Here is a 20,145-nt window from a genome sequence, read left to right as displayed (position 1 = left end):
CAATGGAAGGACGCGAGGCCTCCAAGCGTTGAAACTTGGATTAACGATATGGCTAGCTATATTCAGCTAGAAAGGATCAAATTTGCCCTGAGAGGGTCGGTACAGGGATTCGCCAGGCGGTGGCAACCTTTCCTTGACTTTTTAGATCAGAGATAGACGTTCGGGGTCGTGGCAGCAGCAACCCGGGGGGGGGGGGGGGGGAGGGGGGGGGGGAGGGAGGGGGGGGGGGAGGGGAGGGGAGGGGGGGGGGGAGGGAGGGGGGGGGAGGGGGAGGAGGGGAGGGGAGGGGGGGGGGGAGGGGAGGGGAGGGGGGGCAGCAAGGGTCGTGGGGGGACATGCACGACTGTAACGCGGGCAAGTCTGCTCGCTGCTCATGTCTGAAACTGTAGGCTGCCTTGTTTGTTAAGGTTGCCTGGGGGGGGGGGGGGGGGAGGACTGGTGCGCGCGAGAGGGCGGGCGAGGGAGGGACATTTGCCTAGAGGGATTGTGTTGTAAATAATTTAAAAATTAGTAGGGGTAAATGTTTGTATGGAAAAACTCTTTCAATAAAAATTATTTAAAAAAAAAAAAACAGCACTATTTCCGTGTGCCATTCCTTCACTGTCGCTGGGGCAACATCTTGGAACTCCCTCCCAAACAGCACTGTGGATGTACCTACACCTGATCTGGTAGCATCCTTTTTGTGTCAATGCCTGAGATGAATTTCTATTGCAATATGTTTAATATATGCTCGCCATCTCCCTCCTGGGTAAGGGTTCCACCACTTCCCTCCTGGGTAAGGGTCTCACCACCTCCCTCCTGGGTAAGGGTCCCACCACCTCCCTCCTGGGTAAGGGTCCCACCATCTCCCTCCTGGGTAAGGGTCTCACCACCTCCCTCTTGGGTAAGGGTTTCACCACCTCCCTCCTGGGTAAGGGTCCCACCACCTCCCTCCTGGGTAAGGGTCCCACCACCTCCACCCTGGGTAAGGGTCCCACCACCTCCCTCCTGGGTAAGGGTCCCACCACCTCCACCCTGGGTAAGGGTCCCACCATCTCCCTCCTGGGTAAGGGTCCCACCACCTCCCTCCTGGGTGGGGGTCCCACCACCTTCCTCCTGGGTAGGGGTCCCACCACCTCCCTCCTGGGTGGGGGTCTCACCATCTCCATCCTGGGTAAGGGTCCCACCACCTCCGTCCTGGGTAAGGGTCCCACCACCTCCCTCCTGGGTAAGGGTCCCACCACCTCCCTCCTGGGTGGGGGTCTCACCATCTCCATCCTGGGTAAGGGTCCCACCACCTCCCTCCTGGGTGGGGGTCTCACCATCTCCCTCCTGGGTAAGGGTCCCACCACCTCCCTCCTGGTTAAGGGTCCCACCACCTCCCTCCTGGGTAAGGGTCCCACCACCTCCCTCCTGGGTAAGGGTCCCATCACCTCCCTCCTGGGTAAGGGTCCCATCATCCCCATCCTGATTAAGTCTGTGGCAAGAGGCCCAAGATGTTCTCCCAGTGAGCCAGAGCAGACACAGCCAGAGTGAGGTCCCTCCTGGGTAAGGGTCCCACCATCTCCCTCCTGGGTAAGGGTCTCACCATCTCCCTCCTGGGTAAGGGTCCCACCACCTCCCTCCTGGTTAAGGGTCCCACCACCTCCCTCCTGGGTAAGGGTCCCACCACCTCCCTCCTGGGTAAGGGTCCCACCACCTCCCTCCTGGGTAAGGGTCCCACCACCTCCACCCTGGGTAAGGGTCCCACCACCTCCCTCCTGGGTAAGGGTCCCACCACCTCCACCCTGGGTAAGGGTCCCACCATCTCCCTCCTGGGTAAGGGTCCCACCACCTCCCTCCTGGGTAAGGGTCCCACCACCTCCGTCCTGGGTAAGGGTCCCACCACCTCCCTCCTGGGTAAGGGTCCCACCACCTCCCTCCTGGGTAAGGGTCCCACCACCTCCCTCCTGGGTGGGGGTCTCACCATCTCCATCCTGGGTAAGGGTCCCACCACCTCCCTCCTGGGTGGGGGTCTCACCATCTCCCTCCTGGGTAAGGGTCCCACCACCTCCACCCTGGGTAAGGGTCCCACCACCTCCCTCCTGGGTAAGGGTCCCACCACCTCCCTCCTGGGTAAGGGTCCCACCACCTCCCTCCTGGGTGGGGGTCTCACCATCTCCATCCTGGGTAAGGGTCCCACCACCTCCCTCCTGGGTGGGGGTCTCACCATCTCCATCCTGGGTAAGGGTCCCACCACCTCCCTCCTGGGTGGGGGTCTCACCATCTCCATCCTGGGTAAGGGTCCCACCACCTCCCTCCTGGTTAAGGGTCCCACCACCTCCTTCCTGGGTAAGGGTCCCATCACCTCCCTCCTGGGTAAGGGTCCCATCATCCCCATCCTGATTAAGTCTGTGGCAAGAGGCCCAAGATGTTCTCCCAGTGAGCCAGAGAAGACACAGCCAGAGTGAGGTCTGCCAAGGTAGTCAGAAAAGCATACGGAATGCTTGCCTTCATTGGCTGGGGCATCGAGTATAAAAACTAATTTTTTACAATGGCAGCATTCAAGGAACAAATAGGTGAACTCCAAAAGCTGTTTATTCCTATTTGGCGCAAGAATAGAAAGGGAACTGTGACCAAACCATGGTTTATAAGGGAATTTAGCGACAGTAAGAGGCAATTCAAATGAGCAAGATAAAGCAATAGACCTGAGGATTGGGAACAGTTTAAATTCAGCAAAGGTGGATCACGGGATTGATTAAGAAGGGGAAAATACAATATGAAAATAAGCTAGCGGGGAACATAAAAACAGATTGTAAAAGTCTCTTTCGGTATGTTAAGGTAGCTCAGTGGTTAGCACAGTTGCTTCACAGCTCCAGGGTCCCAGGTTTGATTCCTGGCTTGGGTCACTGTCTGTGTGGAGTCAAAGAACAATACAGCACAGGAACAGGCCCTTCGGCCCTCCAAGCCTGTACCGGTCATGATACCAACCTTTGCCAAAACCCTCAGCCCTTCCTTGTGCCATATCCCTCTATACCCATCCTATCCATGTGTTTGTCAAGATGCCTTTTGAACGCCGTTAATGTATCTGCTTCCACAGCCTTCCCTGGCAACGCGTTCCAGGCACTCACCACCCTCTGCGTAAAAAACCTGCCTCGCACATCTCCTCTAAACTTTGCCCCACTGACCCGAAACCTATGCCCCCTGGTGACTGACCCCTCCACCCTGGGAAAGAGTGCCTGCCCATCCACTCTATCCATGCCCATCATTATCTTGTAGACGTCTATCAAGTCGCCCCTCAACCTCCGTCATTCTAACGAAAACATCCAGGTCTATTCAGCCTCTCCTCATGGCTATCACCCTCCAGACCAGGCAGCATCCTGGTAAATTTCTTCTGCACCCTCTCTAAAGCCTCCACATCCTTCTGGTAGTGTGGCGACCAGAATTGAACACTATACTCCAAGTGTGGCCTAACTAAGGTTCTATACAGCTGCAACACGACTTGCCAATTCTTATACTCAATGCCCCGGCCAATGAAGGCAAGCATGCCATATGCCTTCTTGACTACCTTCTCCACCTGTGTTGCCCCTTTCAGTGACCTGTGGACCTGTACACCTAGATCTCTCTGACTGTCAATACTCTTGAGTGTTCTACCATTCACTGTATATTCCCTACCTGCATTAGACCTTCCAAAATGCATTACCTCACATTTGTCTGGATTAAACTCCATCTGCCATCTCTCCGCCCAAGTCTCCAAACGATCTAAATCCTGCTGTATCCTCTGACAGTCCTCATCACTATCTTCAATTCCACCAGCCTTTGTGTCACCTGCAAACTTATTAATCAGACCTGTTACATTTTCCTCCAAATCATTTATATATACTACGAACAGCAAAGGTCCCAGCACTGATCCCTGCGGAACACCACTAGTCAAAGCCCTCCAATTAGAAAAGCACCCTTCCATTGCTACCCTCTGCCTTCTATGACTTAGCCAGTTCTGTATCCATCTTGCCAGCTCACCTCTGATCCCGTGTGACTTTACCTTTTGTACCAGTCTACAATGGGAACATCCTCACGGGAACATGCCGGTCCTGAATTCCTTTCAACTGACATTTGAAAGCCTCCCTCATGTCAGATGTTGATTTACCCTCAAACATCTGCCCCCAATCTAGGTTCTTCAGTTCCCGCCTAATATTGTTATAATTAGCTTTCCCCCAATTTAGCACATTCACCCTAGGACCACTTTTATCCTTGTCCACCAGCACTTTAAAACTTACTGAATTGTGGTCACTGTTCCCGAATTGCTCCCCTACTAAAACTTCTACCACCTGGCCGGGCTCATTCCCCAATACCAGATCCAGTACAGCCCCTTCCCTAGTTGGACTGTTTTAAGAAGCCCTCCTGGATGCTCCTTGAAAACTCTGCCCCATCCAAACCCCCAGCACTAAGTGAGTCCCAGTCAATATTGGGGAAGTTAAAGTCTCCCATCACAACAACCCTGTTGCTTTTACTCCTTTGAAAAATCTGTCTACCTATCTGCTCCTCTATCTCCCGCTGGCTGTTGGGAGGCCTGTAGTAAACCCCCAACATTGTGACTGCACCCTTCTTATTCCTGATCTCTACCTATATAGCCTTGCCTAGCCAGCAGTACAGCTGTGATATTCTCCCTAACCAGTTGCGCAACTCCGCCACCCCTTTTACATCCCCCTCTATCCCGCCTGAAACATCTAAATCCTGGAAAGTTTAGCAGAACCAACCGTGGTGCAACAAATTTGGCTGCTGCTGCTTTCCCCTGAGAGGCCATTTCCCCGAACAGTATCCAAATTGGTCTGTCTGTTTTGCAGGGGAATGGCCACAGGAGATTCCTGCACTGCCTGCCTCGCTCTCTTGCTCTGCCTGGAGGTCATCCATTCCCTTCCTGCCTGTGGAGTTTGAGCCTGTGGTGTGACTACCTCTCTATACGAACTATCCACGATGCTCTCTGACTCGCGGATGCTCCACAGTGTCTCCAGCCGCCGTTCCAGCTCCGAAACCCGGGCTTCCCGGAGCTGCAGCTGGAGACACTTCCCGCACTCACGCTGGTCCCGGGAACTGGAAATGTTCCTGGTCTCCCACATGGAGCAAGAAGAGCAGACCATGGCTTGGAGCTCTGCTGCCAAGCCTTACCCTTAAAATTAAAGTTATTCTTTTAACGTCAAATAATATTAACTAGTATTAACTAATATTAACCAGGGCCCTCCTTCTCTGCTCCTTGTTATTACAGAATATATAAATGTGCTCACCCAATCTCTTCTTTTGATTTCCTGGTTCTGCTCTCAGATTCACTGTGGGCAGCACGGTAGCACAGTGGTTTGCACTGCTGCCTCATAGCTCCAGGGTCCCAGGTTCGATTCCCGGTTTGAGTCACTGTCTGTGTGGAGACTGCACGTTCTACTCGTGTCTGCGTGGGTTTCCTCCGGGTGCTCCAGTTTCCACCCATAAGTCCCGAAAGATGTGCTGTTACGTGAACTGGACATTCTGAATTCTCCCTCTGTGACCCGAACAGGCGCCAGAGTATGGCGACTAGGGGCTTTTCACAGTAACTTAATTGCAGTGTTAATGTAAGCCTACTTGTGACAATAATAAAGATTATTATTGTTATTACTTCTTCCTTATCCTCCAAACTTCGTTCCTTAACTATTATCTTTTTTCAGTTCTTTAAGTTTCAGCTGTTTAGACACAGTTCCTAATATCAGTTGCTCACCAACCAATCAGCGTATTTCTATCCTGTGTCATTGCCGTCATTTTATTTCTTCAAACCCAGCTCGCTGCACGAAAAGCTCCGATCCTCGGGAATGCTGTCCCGCGCAGCTCCCGATCCTCGGGAATGCTGTCCCGCACAGCTCCCGATCCTCGGGAATGCTGTCCCGCACAGCTCCCGATCCTCGGGAATGCTGTCGCACGCAGCTCCCAATCCTCGGGAATGCTGTCCCGCACAGCTCCCGATCCTCGGGAATGCTGTCCCGCACAGCTCCCGATCCTCGGGAATGCTGTCCCGCACAGCTCCCGATCCTTGGGAATGCTGTCCCGCGCAGCTCCCGATCCTCGGGAATGCTGTCCCACGCAGCTCCCGATCCTCGGGAATGCTGTCCCGCGCAGCTCCCAATCCTCGGGAATGCTGTCCCGCACAGCTCCCGATCCTCGGGAAAGCTGTCCGGCGCAGTTCCCGATCCTCGGGAATGCTGTCCCGCACAGCTCCCGATCCTCGGGAATGCTGTCCCGCACAGCTCCCGATCCTCGGGAAAGCTGTCCGGCGCAGTTCCCGATCCTCGGGAATGCTGTCCGACACAGTTCCTGATCCTCGGGAATGCTGTCCCGCACAGCTCCCGATCCTCGGGAATGCTGTCCCACGCAGTTCCCGATCCTCGGGAATGCTGTCCGACACAGCTCCTGATCCTCGGGAATGCTGTCCCGCACAACTCCCAATCCTCGGGAAAGCTGTCTGGCGCAGCTCCCGATCCTCGGGAATGCTGCCCACGCAGCTCCCGATGCTCGGGAATGCTGTACCACACAACTCCCGGTCCTCAGGAAAGATGTCCCGCACAGCTCCCAATCCTCGGGAATGCTGTCCGACACAGCTCCTGATCCTCGGGAATGCTGTCCCACGCAGTTCCCGATCCTCGGGAATGCTGTCCCACGCAGTTCCCGATCCTCGGGAATGCTGTCCCACGCAGCTCCCGATCCTCGGGAATGCTGTCCCACGCAGCTCCCAATCCTCGGGAATGCTGTCCCACACAGCTCCCAATCCTCGGGAATGCTGTCCCACGCAGCTCCCAATCCTCAGGAATGCTGTCCCACGCAGTTCCCGATCCTCGGGAATGCTGTCCGACACAGCTCCTGATCCTCGGGAATGCTGTCCCGCACAGCTCCCAATCCTCGGGAAAGCTGTCTGGCGCAGCTCCGGATCCTCGGGAATGCTGCCCACGCAGCTCCCGATGCTCAGGAAAGATGTCCCGCGCAGCTCCCGATCCTCGGGAATGCTGTCCCGCGCAGCTCCCGATCCTCGGGAAAGCTGTTCCACGCAGCTCCCAATCCTCGGGAAAGCTGTCACACAAAGCTCCTAATCCTCGGGAATGTTGTCCAGCACATCTCCCGATCCTTGGGAATGCTGTCCCACACAGCTCCGGATCCTCGGGAATGCTGTCCCACGCAGTTCCCGATCCTCGGGAATGCTGTCAGACACAGCTCCTGATCCTGGGGAATGCTGTCCCACGCAGCTCCCAATCCTCGGGAATGCTGTCAGACACAGCTCCGGATCCTCGGGAATGCTGTCCCACGCAGTTCCCGATCCTCGGGAATGCTGTCGCACGCAGCTCCCAATCCTCGGGAATGCTGTCCCACGCAGTTCCCGATCCTCGGGAATGCTGTCCCACGCAGTTCCCGATCCTCGGGAATGCTGTCCCACGCAGCTCCCAATCCTCGGGAATGCTGTCCAATTGCATCAAAAGGTATTACCTGTCACGTTGCTAAGCCTGGAACAGATGTGTTTTCTGCAGCATCACCTGGGACATTCCGCAACGTGGTCTGTTTAGCATTGAGCAATCGCTCTTTGCAAGCTCCAATTTAAAACAGAACATTGTTGGAGTTTGAAACGCTTGTCAAATGTTTTGTGTTCTTCAATGATGTTTGTTTTTCAGGTTCCATCAGGAGCGTGGAATTTTGGCAGTGGCCCAGAAAGCGGGAGCTCGAACCTTAAAGGGAGGGAATTGTTTTTAACACAATGAATCGGAAAGAATGGAACGAAGGTTTTGCAAACTATGCATATCACCATTCGGAAACACTGGAAATGGACAGAAGGTAGGACTTAAACAAAGATGAATAAGAGATTAACTCAAAATTATAGATATGTAAAGCACCACTAAACCCTGGGTCTCTGGATTAGGTGCCCAGGGACAATACCACTACCTGATTAAGTTTCCTGGGAATAGATTGTTTTTGTTATTTAATGATAGCGTGAAGCAGATCAAGGTCAAAGAATAGATCAAAAAATGAACAGACTACAAAACTCCTTCATCAATCCCCTAAAAATGTAACTTCACTGCAACATCAGAAAGAGCCCTACAGCAGCTCATTGCATCACATTAACATTTCTATTCTAACACCAGCCCCAGAGTCTGTATTAGACAACATTATATACAGGCTTGTACTTGACTGAAATCATGAGAATCACATCTCATTGGATCTTAAAATAATTTGGGAGATTTTTATCAACATATAACAAGAATCAGGAGGCGGCTACTCAGCCCCTCGAACCTGCTCCGCCATTCAATAGGATCATGGCTGATCTGAGTGTAACTTGCAACCCCACATTCCTGCCGACCCCAGATAACCTTTCACCCCCTTGTTAATCACCAATCTATCTACCACTGTGTTAAAAATATTCAAAGGCTCTGCCTCCACTGCCTTTTTGAGGAATAGAGTTCCAGAAACTCACTCCCCCTCTGAGAGAAAATATTTACATAATCTCAATTTTAAATGGACGACTCCTTATTTTTAAGTAGTGACCCCCAGTTCTAGATTCTCCCACAACAGGAAACGTCCTCTCCACATCCACCCTGTCGAAACCCTTCAGGATTTTATATGTTTCAATCAAGTCGCCTCTCACTCTTCTAAACTCAGGGGGGTACAATCTCAGCCTGTCCAACCTTTCCTCATCAGGCAACCCACCCATTCCTGGTGTTAGACTGGTAAACCTTCCCCAAATTGCTTCTAGTACATTTACATAATTCGTTAAATAAAGTGACCGATTCTGTGTACACCACTCCAGATGTGGTGTCACCAGTGACCTATACAACTGAAGCATAACCTCCCTAACCTAATCAATTCCGCTCACAATAATTGATAACTTTCTCGTAGCTTTCCTAATTACTTGCTGCACCTGTATACCGGCCTTTTGCAATTCATGCACTAGGACACCCAGATCCCTCTCCATCTCAGAGCTCTGTAATCTCTCACCACTTTGATAATAAATTGATAATGTGTTAAATTAAGCATATGGGATTGTGGGTAGTGTTTGAGATGGATAGAAAGCTGGCTAGCAGGCTGGAAGCAAAGAGTTGGAATGAGTGGGTCTTTTTCAGATTGGCAGGCAGTGACTAGTGGGGTACAGCAGGAATCTGTGCTAGGAGCCCAACTGTTCACATTATATATTAATGATTTGCAATGAGGGAAGTAAATGTATGGTCTCATATTCTTAGTGGGACAAAAATAGAAATATTGTCCATTGGCTTGGGAGGTCAAGAATTCTTTTTAAAAAGACCAGTTTATTCTTATTCTTTGTTTCCTGTCTGCCAACAGGTTTTCTATCCATCTTCTCCCAATCATAATTTTACCCGTTAATCTCTTATGTGGGCCTTTGTTGAGGGATTTCTGTAAGTCCAAATAAACCCCATCCACTGGCTCCATCTCATCAACTCTACTAGTTACATCTTTGAAGATTTCCAGTAGATTTGTCAAGCAAGATTCACTTTAGTAAATCTATGCAGACTCTGTTCGATACTGCCACGGTTTTACATAGAAACAAACATAAAATAATTGAAGCAGGAGGAGGCCATTCGGCCCATCGAGCCTGCTCCACCATTCATTATGAACATCCAACTCAATAGCCCGATCGCACCTTCCCCCCACACCTCCCCCCCCCTCCCCCCCCCCCCCCCCAACCCCCCGGAGCACCCGGAGGAAACCCATGCAGACACAGGGAGAACGTGCAGACTCCGAGCACAGACAGTGACCCAAGCCAGAAGTTGAACCTGGGACCCTGGAGCTGTGAAGCGACTGTGCTAACCACTGGGCTATCACCCCTAACATATGACAGTCCCGCCACCCCAGGAATCAGCCTGGTAAACCTTCGCTGCCCTCCCTCCATAGCAAGAACATCCTTCCTCAGATAAGCACATCAAAACTGCTCACAATATTCCAGGGGTGGGATTCTCCCAACGGGAGACTAAGGGCGCGATTCTCCGCTCCCGCGCGCCATCAGGAAGGCCTTCGTGAACTCGGCCGAGTTTCACGACAGCGTCGGAGGCCGTTCCTCGCACCCTATTCAACCTCCCCCCCCCCCCCCCCGGGGGCTAGGAGCGGCGTTGTGAGAAACTCGGCCGCCGGGCCTTGATGCTTGCGTCAAAGCGGCGCGCCGAGAATGAGGCGGCGGCGGCGCCTAAGTGACATCAGCCGCGCATGCGCAGTTGCCGTCTTCCCTTCCGCTGCCCCGCAAGACATGGCGGCTTGATCTTGCGGGGAGGCGGAGGGGAAAGAGTGCGTCTTTTAGAGACGCCGGCCCGACGATCGGTGGGCATCGATCGCGGGCCAGTCACCTCCCGAGCACGGCCGTGGCACTCGTTCTTCTCTCCGCCCCCCACAGGCCCCAAACTTACCTTTCACGCTATGTTCACGCCGGCAGCGACCAGATGTGGTTGCCGCCAGCGTGAACAGGTCGGGAACGTCAGGCCGCTCCGCCCATCCGGGTCCGAGAATCGGCGCGACCTGCGATTCCGCAACACGCCATTTTGGGGGAGGTGGGAGAATTGTGGGGGGTGCCAGGGCGGTGTGTCGTGATTCGCCCGGCTCTCCCGCGATTCTCCCACCCGGCGTGGGGAGTGGAGAATCACGCCCTAAGTGCCGACACCGGAGTGAAAACCGGAATGTTTCACTGCGGCATCGGAGGCCGCTCCTCGCCCCCTATTCTCCCCCCCGGGGGGCCAGGAGTGGCGCCACGTAATTTACGCGCGCCGGGCATTGGCGCCACGTGAAAGCGGCGCCGCGTAAATGATGTCACCCGCGCATGCGCAGTTTGGCCGTCGCCAACCCGCAGGTGCGCGGTTGCCGTCCTCCCCGCGGGCGCCCTGAAAGACATGGAGGAGTGATCTTGCCGGGCGGCGGAGTAAAAGAGAGCGCCCTTCAGAGACGCCGGCCCGCCGATCGGTGGGCACCGATCGCGGGCCAGACCCCTTCTGAGTGCCCTCCCGGTGCTCGATCCCCCCTCTCACAGGTCGCCCACGCAGCGTTCCCGCGCTGTTCACGCCAGCAGCGACCAGGTGTGGTTGGCGCCGGCGTGAACCCGTCGTATTGGGCAGGCCGCTCGGCCCATCCGGGCCAGAGAATCGCCGCTCGCCCATTACAAACGGCGAGCGGCGATTCTCCAAGTGGTCTGTCGTAAATCTCGACGCGCCGTTTTGGGGGGGGGGGGGGGGTGGGAGAATCACATGCGGGTGCCGGGGCGGCATGGCGGGAATCGCCCGGCTCCCTCCACGATTGCGGGAATTGCACCCCAGGTGTGGCCTCTGCACAATTGCAGCAAATCATCCCTATACTCAAATCCTCTCGCTCTGAAGGCCAACATACCATTTGCCTTCTTTCCTGCCGGCTGTACCTGCGCGCTTACTTTCAGCGACTGATGCACGAGGACACCAAGGTTTCGCTGAGTATCCGCCTCTCCCAATTCACACCATTTCAAATAATAATCTGCTTTTCTATTTTTGCTACCAAAGTGGATAACCTCACATTTATCCACATTATACTGCATCTGCCGTGCATGTACCCACTCGCTCAGCCTGTCCAAATCCTGCTGAAGCTTCTCTGCATCCACCTCACAGCTCACCCTCCCACCCAACTTTGTGTCATCTCCTAATTGAAGATAATACATAATGTGAACAGTTGGGGTCCTAGAACAGATCTAGTCACTAGTCACTGCCTGCCAATAGGGAAAAGACCCATTCCAACTCTGCTACCTGTCTGCTAACCAGCTTTCTATCACCTCAAGACACTACCCGCAATCCCAGGTGCTTTAACTTTATATAGTAATCTGCTATGTGAGACCTTGTCGAAAGCCTTCTGAAAGTCTAAATAAACCACATTCACCAGTTCTCCCTGGTCAACTCTACGAGTTACATCTTTAAAGAATTCTAGTCAAGCATGATATTCCTTTCGTAAATCCACGCTGACTTTATCTGATTACACCTCTGCTTTCCAAATGCTGTTCTCTGAAATCCTTGATAATGGACTCCAGCAACTTCCCCACCTCCGACGTCAGGCTCACTGGTCTATGGTTCCCTGTTTTCTGCCTACCTCCCTTTTTGAATAGCGGGGTTACATTTGCTACCCTCCAATCTGTAGGAACCATTACAGAGTCCAAAGGCTTTTGGAAAATGACCAGCAATGGATCTACTATTTCTAGGGCCACTTCCTTAAGTACTCTGGGATGAAGATTATCAGGCCTTGGAGATTTATCTGCCTTCAATCCGATTAATTTCCCCAAACCATTTTGTTATTAATACTAATTTCCTTCAGTTCCTCACTGAAACTTGTGTTTGTCAGAACTCCCGGTACATTATTCATGTCTTCCTTTGCAAAGTACGAATTTAGTTCCTCAGCCATTTCTTTGTTCCCCGTTATGAATTCCTCCGTTTCTGACTGCAAGGGGCCTATATTAGTTTTTATCAATCTTTTTCTCTTTATATACCTATTGAAACTTTTACAGTCAGTTTCTATGTTCCCCGCTATCTTACTTTCATATTGTTATTTCCCCTTCTTAACCGATCCCTTGGACCGTGTTTGCTGAATTTTAAACTGTTCCCAATCCTCAAGTCTATTGTTTTCCAAGTTGTCTGCTAGTTAATCTTTTATACTGAATTCTAGAATTTTCCCCACTACCGATGTCAAGTGTACTGGTATACACTTCCCTGCATTCTCTCGACCTCCCTTTTTAAATAGTGGAGTTACATTAGCCACCCTCTAATCTTCAGGAACTGATCCAGAGTCTATACAACCCTGGAAGATGGCCACCAATGTATCCACTATTTCCAGAGCCACTTCCTTCAGTACCCTGGCATGTAGATTCTCAGGCCCTGGGGATTTATCAGCCTTCAATCACATTAATTTCCCCAACACCATTTCTCTCCTGTTATTGATCACCTTCAGTTCCTCCCTCTCACTAAACCCTGCATCCCCAACATTTATGGCACTTTATTTGTGTCGTCATTTGTGAAAACAGAACCAAAGTGTGTATTTAGTTACTCAGCCATTTCTTTGTTCCCCGTTATAAATTCCCCTGTTTCTAACTACAAAGGACCAATCTTTTTCTCTTCACATACCTAGAGAAACTTTTACATGCACTCTTTGAATGTTTGCCATTTCCTTCCCACCATCATCCCTTTCAGTAACATTTCTCAAATCATCATAACCAACTCTCGTCTCATACCATCGTAGTTACCTTTATTAAGATTCAGGACTCTAGACTCAGAATCACCTACGTCACTTTCCATCAGGAGACACAAGGTTGGCAGACTTTGAGCAGAGCAATATTCAGGCACAGGATGGCGCTATTTGTTCAAAAGAGCAACTACCTACAGCGGGCACAAAGGTGACAGTAATGCCAGAGGAGACCAGTGTGTGGAGGGAGGCTGTTAGAATAATAAGAGCCCAATCAAAACCTCTGGTAGATACAAAGGTTTGTTCAATGTACAGGACGATGGACAAGAGGCAAAGTCTATGGATTGGCAAAATGATGTGAAGATGTGGAAACCTAAAAATCGGAGTTTCAGTTCTGACAGTGAGTCATAAAGTGACCACAGAACAAAAATCACCAACTTGTGGACAATATTCTGCTCGTATGGGAGAAAGATTGTATCGTCACAGTTCAGAAAGGGACAGGAGTGTAAATGGAGGCCATAGTTTAACGAGAATAAGGTCTGGAGAGCAAGCTAGCAACCTTAATAAAAGTACAAGTCCTCATGACCGAGAGATTTTAGTAGTTGTTAATAATCTGGAAATGAAGGAAGCCAAACAGAAAGATAGAAAGTTGGAAGGAATTTGTAGTCTATATGGGATACTGGTTATATGGCTGGGGAGCATGATGGTGCAGTGGTTAGCACTGCTGCCTCACAGCACCAGGGACCCAGTTCAATTCCGGCCTCGGGTCACTGTCTGTGTGGAGTTTGACTTTCTCCCCGTCTGTGTGGGTTTCCTCCGGGTGCTCCGGTTTCCTCCCACAGTCCAATGATGTGCAGGTTAGGTGGCTTGGCCATGCTAAATTACCCCTTAGTGTCCAAAATGTGAAGTGGGGTTACTGGGTTACGGGGATAGGTTGGGAGCTTGTATCTAGATAGGGTGCTTGTTCAGAGAGTCGGTGCAGACCTGATGGGCCGAATGGCCTCCTGCACTGTACGAATTCTATGATAGCCCAGTTCAGTTTCTGGGCAATGGTAACTCCCAGGATGCTGATTCAGTGATGGTGGTGCCTTTGAATGTTAAGGGGCAATGGTTTGATTCTCTCTTGTTGGAGATGGTCATTGCCTGGCCCTTCTGTGGCGTGAATGTAACTTGCCACTTGTCAGTGGCAAGTCTGGATATTGTCCAGGTCTTGCTGCATTTGGACATTGATGGCTTCTTCCACTATATGGTAGTGTAGAACTGGGTCCCTGGTGCTGAGGTGTAGATTGATTTGTTCTTAATCTAGGACAAAAGTTCGGCATGACATTGTGGGCTGAAGGACCTGTTCTGTGCTGTATTTCCTATGTTCTATAACTCCTGGTTGTGAGTAACAGCAAATACTTCATTTTGGACATCAGTCCTGGTCCTACCCAGGTGTAGCCCGTCCAGTTTGTACAGGTTCCACCTCCCCCAGAACCGGTCCCAATGTCCTAGTAATCCTGAGATTGCTACGTTTGAGATCCGACCTCAACATTCTTCCTAACACCCTTTTTTCTCGACATTGTTTGTACGAACATGTACCACAACCACTGGCTGTTCACCCTCCCCCTCCCCCTCTAGAATGTCCTGTACCCGCTCTGAGGCATCCTTGACCCTAGCATCAGGCAGACAACACACCATCCTGAAGTCTCGTTTGCAGCCACAGAAATACCTATCTATTCCCCTTACAATCAAATCCCTTATAACTTGCATTCTTACACTTTTTACTCCTCCCCTCTGCAACAGAACTAACTGTGGTGCCACGAGTTTGGCTGTTGCTGCTTTCCCTGAGATATCATTCCCCTCAACCGTATCCAAAGCGGTATATCTGTATATCTGTTCTGCAGGGGAATGGCCACAGGAGATGCCTACCTCACTCTCTTGCTCTGTCTGGTGGTAACCCATTCCCTTCCTGCCTGTGGATTCTTAGCCTGCTCTCTATGCGGTGAGATATTCTCCACCTTGCGGATGCTCCTCAGTGTCCCCATGGCTGCTCCAGCTACGAAACCTGGGCTTCCAGGAGCTGTAGCTGTAAACACTTCCTGCACACATCCCAGTTACCATACAGAAGAAAATAAGCTTCTTGTGCATAATGTACAAAAGTCCTTTGTGCTAAAAAGCATAAGAAAGGTAAAAAACTCAATTTTTAAGAATGATTCATTGTATAATAGATCACAGAGAATAATTATAATGTGACATGTGACCCATAATGTTTAAGAATGAGAATGATTTAGCCTTGGTGATGTGTCTGCTCTGTACTTGTATGAAATGAATACAATTTATTTTCTTCATGTAAACGTTTGCAGTTTTCTGCCTCAAAGCTATATTACGAGGTTGTGTGAGACGGAATACCATAAAGGTTTCACAATGATAAATGTGTTTTTTAAGGGAGGTTTTAATCCAGTGGTTTTTCTGTAGTTAGATAGAAAAATCTGTAGCTAATAATGGCAAAACAAAGGTTGATGGAAGCTGATGTAACACTATTGTTGATGCTGTTGTTTTTGAGGCACTGGTTTTAACTCTCCTGTGGTTATGAAAACAGTTCAGAACAGTATCACATACAGCAGAGGTCGAAGGTGTTTATTCTGTAATTACTGTCAGGTTGGGGAAATAGTCTTGGGGGAATTAACACACAACACTCTGCAGAGGGACCTGTATCCATATGTTAGTATCACATTATTCCCAAAAAGCAGGGATATTTGTGCAATGATAAATAGATTCTAGAAGCTTAATGTCACACAGACAGAAACATCTTTTGTCAGAATTGAAGACACTGGAAATTGTTTAAAATATTGTTTTACAATATTTTACAATTTAGTTAAAATGATTTATTTTAAAGCTGTTTAATGATTGTTATGTTGAGGTTCTGACCTTTGCTATATTAGTGAATTTCTCAGTTCTCTGCTGGTCTCGGGTCTGCCAATACGCAAGCAAAGAGCTGCAGGTGGTTCTACAGATTGATATTACAAAGCAAAATGTAGACATTATTAAATTGGCTAAAAATACATCCTTTTGCAAATATTTTTGTTTTTTGCTGCATTAGTGCCCAGGGGATATCGTCTACATTTCACACAGCCCCACTGCACCCTCCTTATCCGCAGAATCCGTTACACTCACCAGGTGATCAGAGACGATGGGAGCCGCCAGAAATGATCCCAATGAGATCAATTGACAGAGAAACAAGCAGACCAAGGCCTCCATTCTTTAATATGGATCCACCTGAAAATGAAACTGGATATGGTATGTTTTTATATTACTCAGAGCTGTTTCAGGGGCAATCTGGGCTTGATTTTCAAATAGTTATTTGTGCTCTGCAGGCAAATTGGGGTTTTTATGAATATTTACTGGTAGTTCCTGAATGTTGACTTTGGCTTCTACGTTTTTGGTCTTTGCTAACCTGCTTACCCAAAGGACCAACAGTCTTCACTTGAAATGAAATGAAAATCGCTTATTGTCACGAGTAGGCTTCAATGAAGTTACTGTGAAAAGCCCCTAGTCACCACATTCCGGCGCCTGTCCAGGGAGGCTGGTACGGGAATCGAACCGTGCTGCTGGCCTGCTTGGTCTGCTTTAAAAGCCAACGATTTAGCCCAGTGAGCTAAACCAGTCCCTTTGATCACTTCCAGTAATTACAGAAAATATACAGTACCGAAACAGGCCATTTGGCCCAATTTGTCCATGCTGTTCCCATCCTTTTCCCATCGAGCTCTATCAGCATGTCTCCATGTTTTCATCATCCTTATATCATTTCCAACGTTGCCATTTTCCTGGGGAGTCAGTGATGGAGTGGCAATGCTACAGGACTGGTAATTCAGAGTCGACTACACTGCTCAAATTCGGGATGATGTTGTGTGGAGAGGTCACGCTGATCAACTTTCAGCAACGAGAACTAGTTTTCCAGAGACAGAGTCAACTGAGAGTTTGCAACAAACTGTGGCAAGTGAAGACCCAGACACTGATCCTGAGAGCCTGTCAAGGCCAGAGACAGCTGTGGAAGACAGTGCCCCAAGTGAGGACACTTCAACACCGAGTCAACCTGCAAACATGACGTCCGGCTTGGATTCAGACTAATCCAGAAACACCAGAGGTTATAGTGAACATGACAAACCCGATACCTGAGGTATGCCGACAACTGCACAGAATTCAATGTCTTCCGAAACATGTAACTTATTGACTGTTGTGTTTGTTGACTGTTTATATTGTAAATGTTGATAATGTTATATTGTGTTTCATTGCAGAAACCTTTTAGGGGGAGGAGAGTGTTGTTTAGGGGGAGGAGAGTGTTGTGTATTCATATTTGTTCCTCGTTGGGACAAGGTCACTTTAAGAGTCTGATCACGTGATGTATTGATGATGTCGTCAGCGTTTGGCTGATCAGTTCGATGCCCGATGTGCAGACTCTGCCACGTGCAGGAAGTGTTCGGATGGTCGAGTTGCTGGGCACTCCCTCCAATGCTTCAACTTCACCTCTGCATGTTCGGTAAAGTCTTGGTCGGGTCAGGATCTCCTTAAATAGGTGGAGAGGTTTGACCTCTTCAGGTGTGTTTTCAGGACATCTCTAAAGCATTTCCATTGTTCTCCTTAGAGTTATCGGCCAAGACCGAGTTCCAAGGAGTTGTTGCTTCAGGAACCTGGTGTCAGGTTAATGAACGACATACCCTGAGAAGCAGCGCTGGTTTTAAGTGGTTAGTGCTTTGATGCTGGCCATGTTATCTTGCGTGAGGACATTGCTATTCCACCTCCTTTCATGCCACTGGACTTGGAGGACCTTGCAAAGACACTGCTGCTGATGGCATGTTTCCAATGGTTTGAGGTGTCTGCAGGTTGTCCAAGTTGCCAAAGCATCGTTGCTGCCTGGTTAATCATGACCTTAGTCTTGAGTTTGAGATCCAGGTCCTCAAATACTGTTTCTCAAACATCCAGTGGCAGAGCTGGTACATTGGAAGTTGTGATTAATTTTGCCATTAACAAACATCATTAAAACCCAATTGTCAGGTTGTCTGTCCTATTGCTGTTTGTGGAGCGTTACTGTTTGTAAATAAGGCGCCGTCTTCCTCTCCATGAAAACAGCGAACTTCACATGTTCTTCATTGACTTCAAAATACTTTAGGACACTAAAGGCTTAAAGTGCTTGATTTAAGTTTGTCTGCTATTGTATAAACTGATATAAAATGGGTGGCACGATGGCACAGTGGTTAGCACTGCTGCCTCACAGCGCCAAGATCCCGGGTTCGATTCCAACCTTGGGAGACTGTGTGTGTGGAATTTGTATGTTCTTCCCATGCTTGTGTGGGTTTCCTCTGGGTGCTCTGGTTTCCTCCCACAGTCGAAAGATGTGCAGGAAGGTGGATTGGCCATGATAAATTTCCCCTTAGGGTGGGATTACAGGAATAGGACGGAGGTTTGGGCCTAGATAGGATGGCCTTTCAAAAGGGTCAGTGCAGACCCGATGGGCCAAATGGCCTCCTTCTGCACTGTAGGGATTCTATGATTCTATAAAATGTGTCTGCTATTGTTGAAACCCTTTGCTGTACTTACCTCAACAGATGATTTGTAAGAACTTCAGAGATTAATTACCAGCTTTTTCGCTTACTGTGAAACAAGCCCATCTTCAAAAGTGTTGTCTGGTTAATTGCGATATCAAGACAGCAGAGTCCGAGGTGATTAAGACAGACTCTGTCTTTAAGGCAGAGATAGATAGGTTCTTGATTAATAAGGGGGTCAGGGGTTATGGGGAGAAGGCAGGAGAATGGGGATGGGAAAATATCAGCCATGATTGAATGGCGGAGCAGACTCGATGGGCCGAGTGGCCTAATTCTGCTCCTCTGTCTTATGGTCTTATTGATTCGCTGTTAGATTGTCAAAGATAGGGCTCCTATTTTGGAAACTGAATAGTAGACCATTTTCTTGTAAATCTGCGAGTTTGCTACTGGGGTAAAAGAGCATTTTAGCATTGTTAACATTGACTAGCCCATCCTGGATGTTAGCTTACAGGAATGCAAACTGGAAAAATATTGACGGATATTTTTGTCCCTTGTACTCAATTTAATACTTTCCCCCCCCAACTGTTCAATCACTTTAATAGTTACATCACATTCTATGAAATATATTTACAATTGTTATGTTGTTAATGGACAGATAATGCTGGATTTGTACACTGGCCAGATGATTCTTATGACAATCCCTCATCTCTAAAAGATGGTTCTGGTCACCGAGATACTTCATCCATTCCTGACATTCACCAAAATGAAGAAACATCAAACAAAAAGCCAGGTATATACAATTAATTTAAATTGTTAATACTTGTATGGGTTGAATATAAATCTATGATAAAAGTGCCTTTAATTAAAGGGTAAATTCTTCTGAAGAAGCTGAAGATTGTTGGACACGACCCTGAAAAATGATTGTAGCAATGTCCCTTTGCTGGAGGGATTGCAAAACCAATTTAAAGACACCATCAAAAGCAGCCTGAAAATTAAATTTACGCAGCGAGTGGTTAGGATCTGGAATGCAGGGCCTGAATGTGGTGGAGATAGGTTCAAGTGTGGCTTTCAAAGGGAAATGGATACACACTAATAGATATTTAAAAATGACAGAATCACAGAAAGGGTGGGGGAGTGGAACCATCTGAATTAGGGTTAGCATCCTATCCGGCTGCATCACAGCCTGGTATGGCAACCCCTCAGCCCAAGAACGCAAGAAACTGCAGAGTGTGGTGAACTCAGCCCAACGTATCACACAAGTGTGCCACCCCCACATTGATTCTGTGTACACCTCCCACTGCCTCAGGAAGGCAGACAGCATTATCAGAGACCCCTCCCACCCAGGCATCGCCTTCTTCCAGACCTTTCCATCAGGCAGAAGGTACAGAAGTCTGAAGACTCACTCATCCAGACATAGGAACAGCTTCTTCCCCACAGCTACAAGACTCCTCAACGACTCCCCCTCGGATTGATCTGTTCC

The 20,145-nt window shown here is 49.3% G+C and overlaps 1 protein-coding gene across 1 annotated transcript in view; it reads left to right on the top strand.

Moving 5' to 3' along the window:
• The window catches only part of LOC119978784 (transmembrane channel-like protein 5), a 252,670-nt gene that overhangs the window by 44,840 nt on the left and 187,685 nt on the right, over positions 1–20,145 (top strand). The window contains exons 2-4 of the mRNA XM_038820662.1: positions 7,635–7,794; positions 16,226–16,422; positions 19,321–19,455. Coding sequence (XP_038676590.1) covers positions 7,718–7,794; positions 16,226–16,422; positions 19,321–19,455 — 409 coding nt within the window. The 5' untranslated portion in view covers positions 7,635–7,717. The remainder of the gene's footprint in view (positions 1–7,634; positions 7,795–16,225; positions 16,423–19,320; positions 19,456–20,145) is intronic.

This window comes from Scyliorhinus canicula, chromosome 15, assembly GCF_902713615.1.
Source record: "Scyliorhinus canicula chromosome 15, sScyCan1.1, whole genome shotgun sequence".
In the NCBI taxonomy this organism is placed as follows: domain Eukaryota; kingdom Metazoa; phylum Chordata; class Chondrichthyes; order Carcharhiniformes; family Scyliorhinidae; genus Scyliorhinus; species Scyliorhinus canicula.
This window is presented reverse-complemented; position numbering and strand designations above follow the sequence as displayed.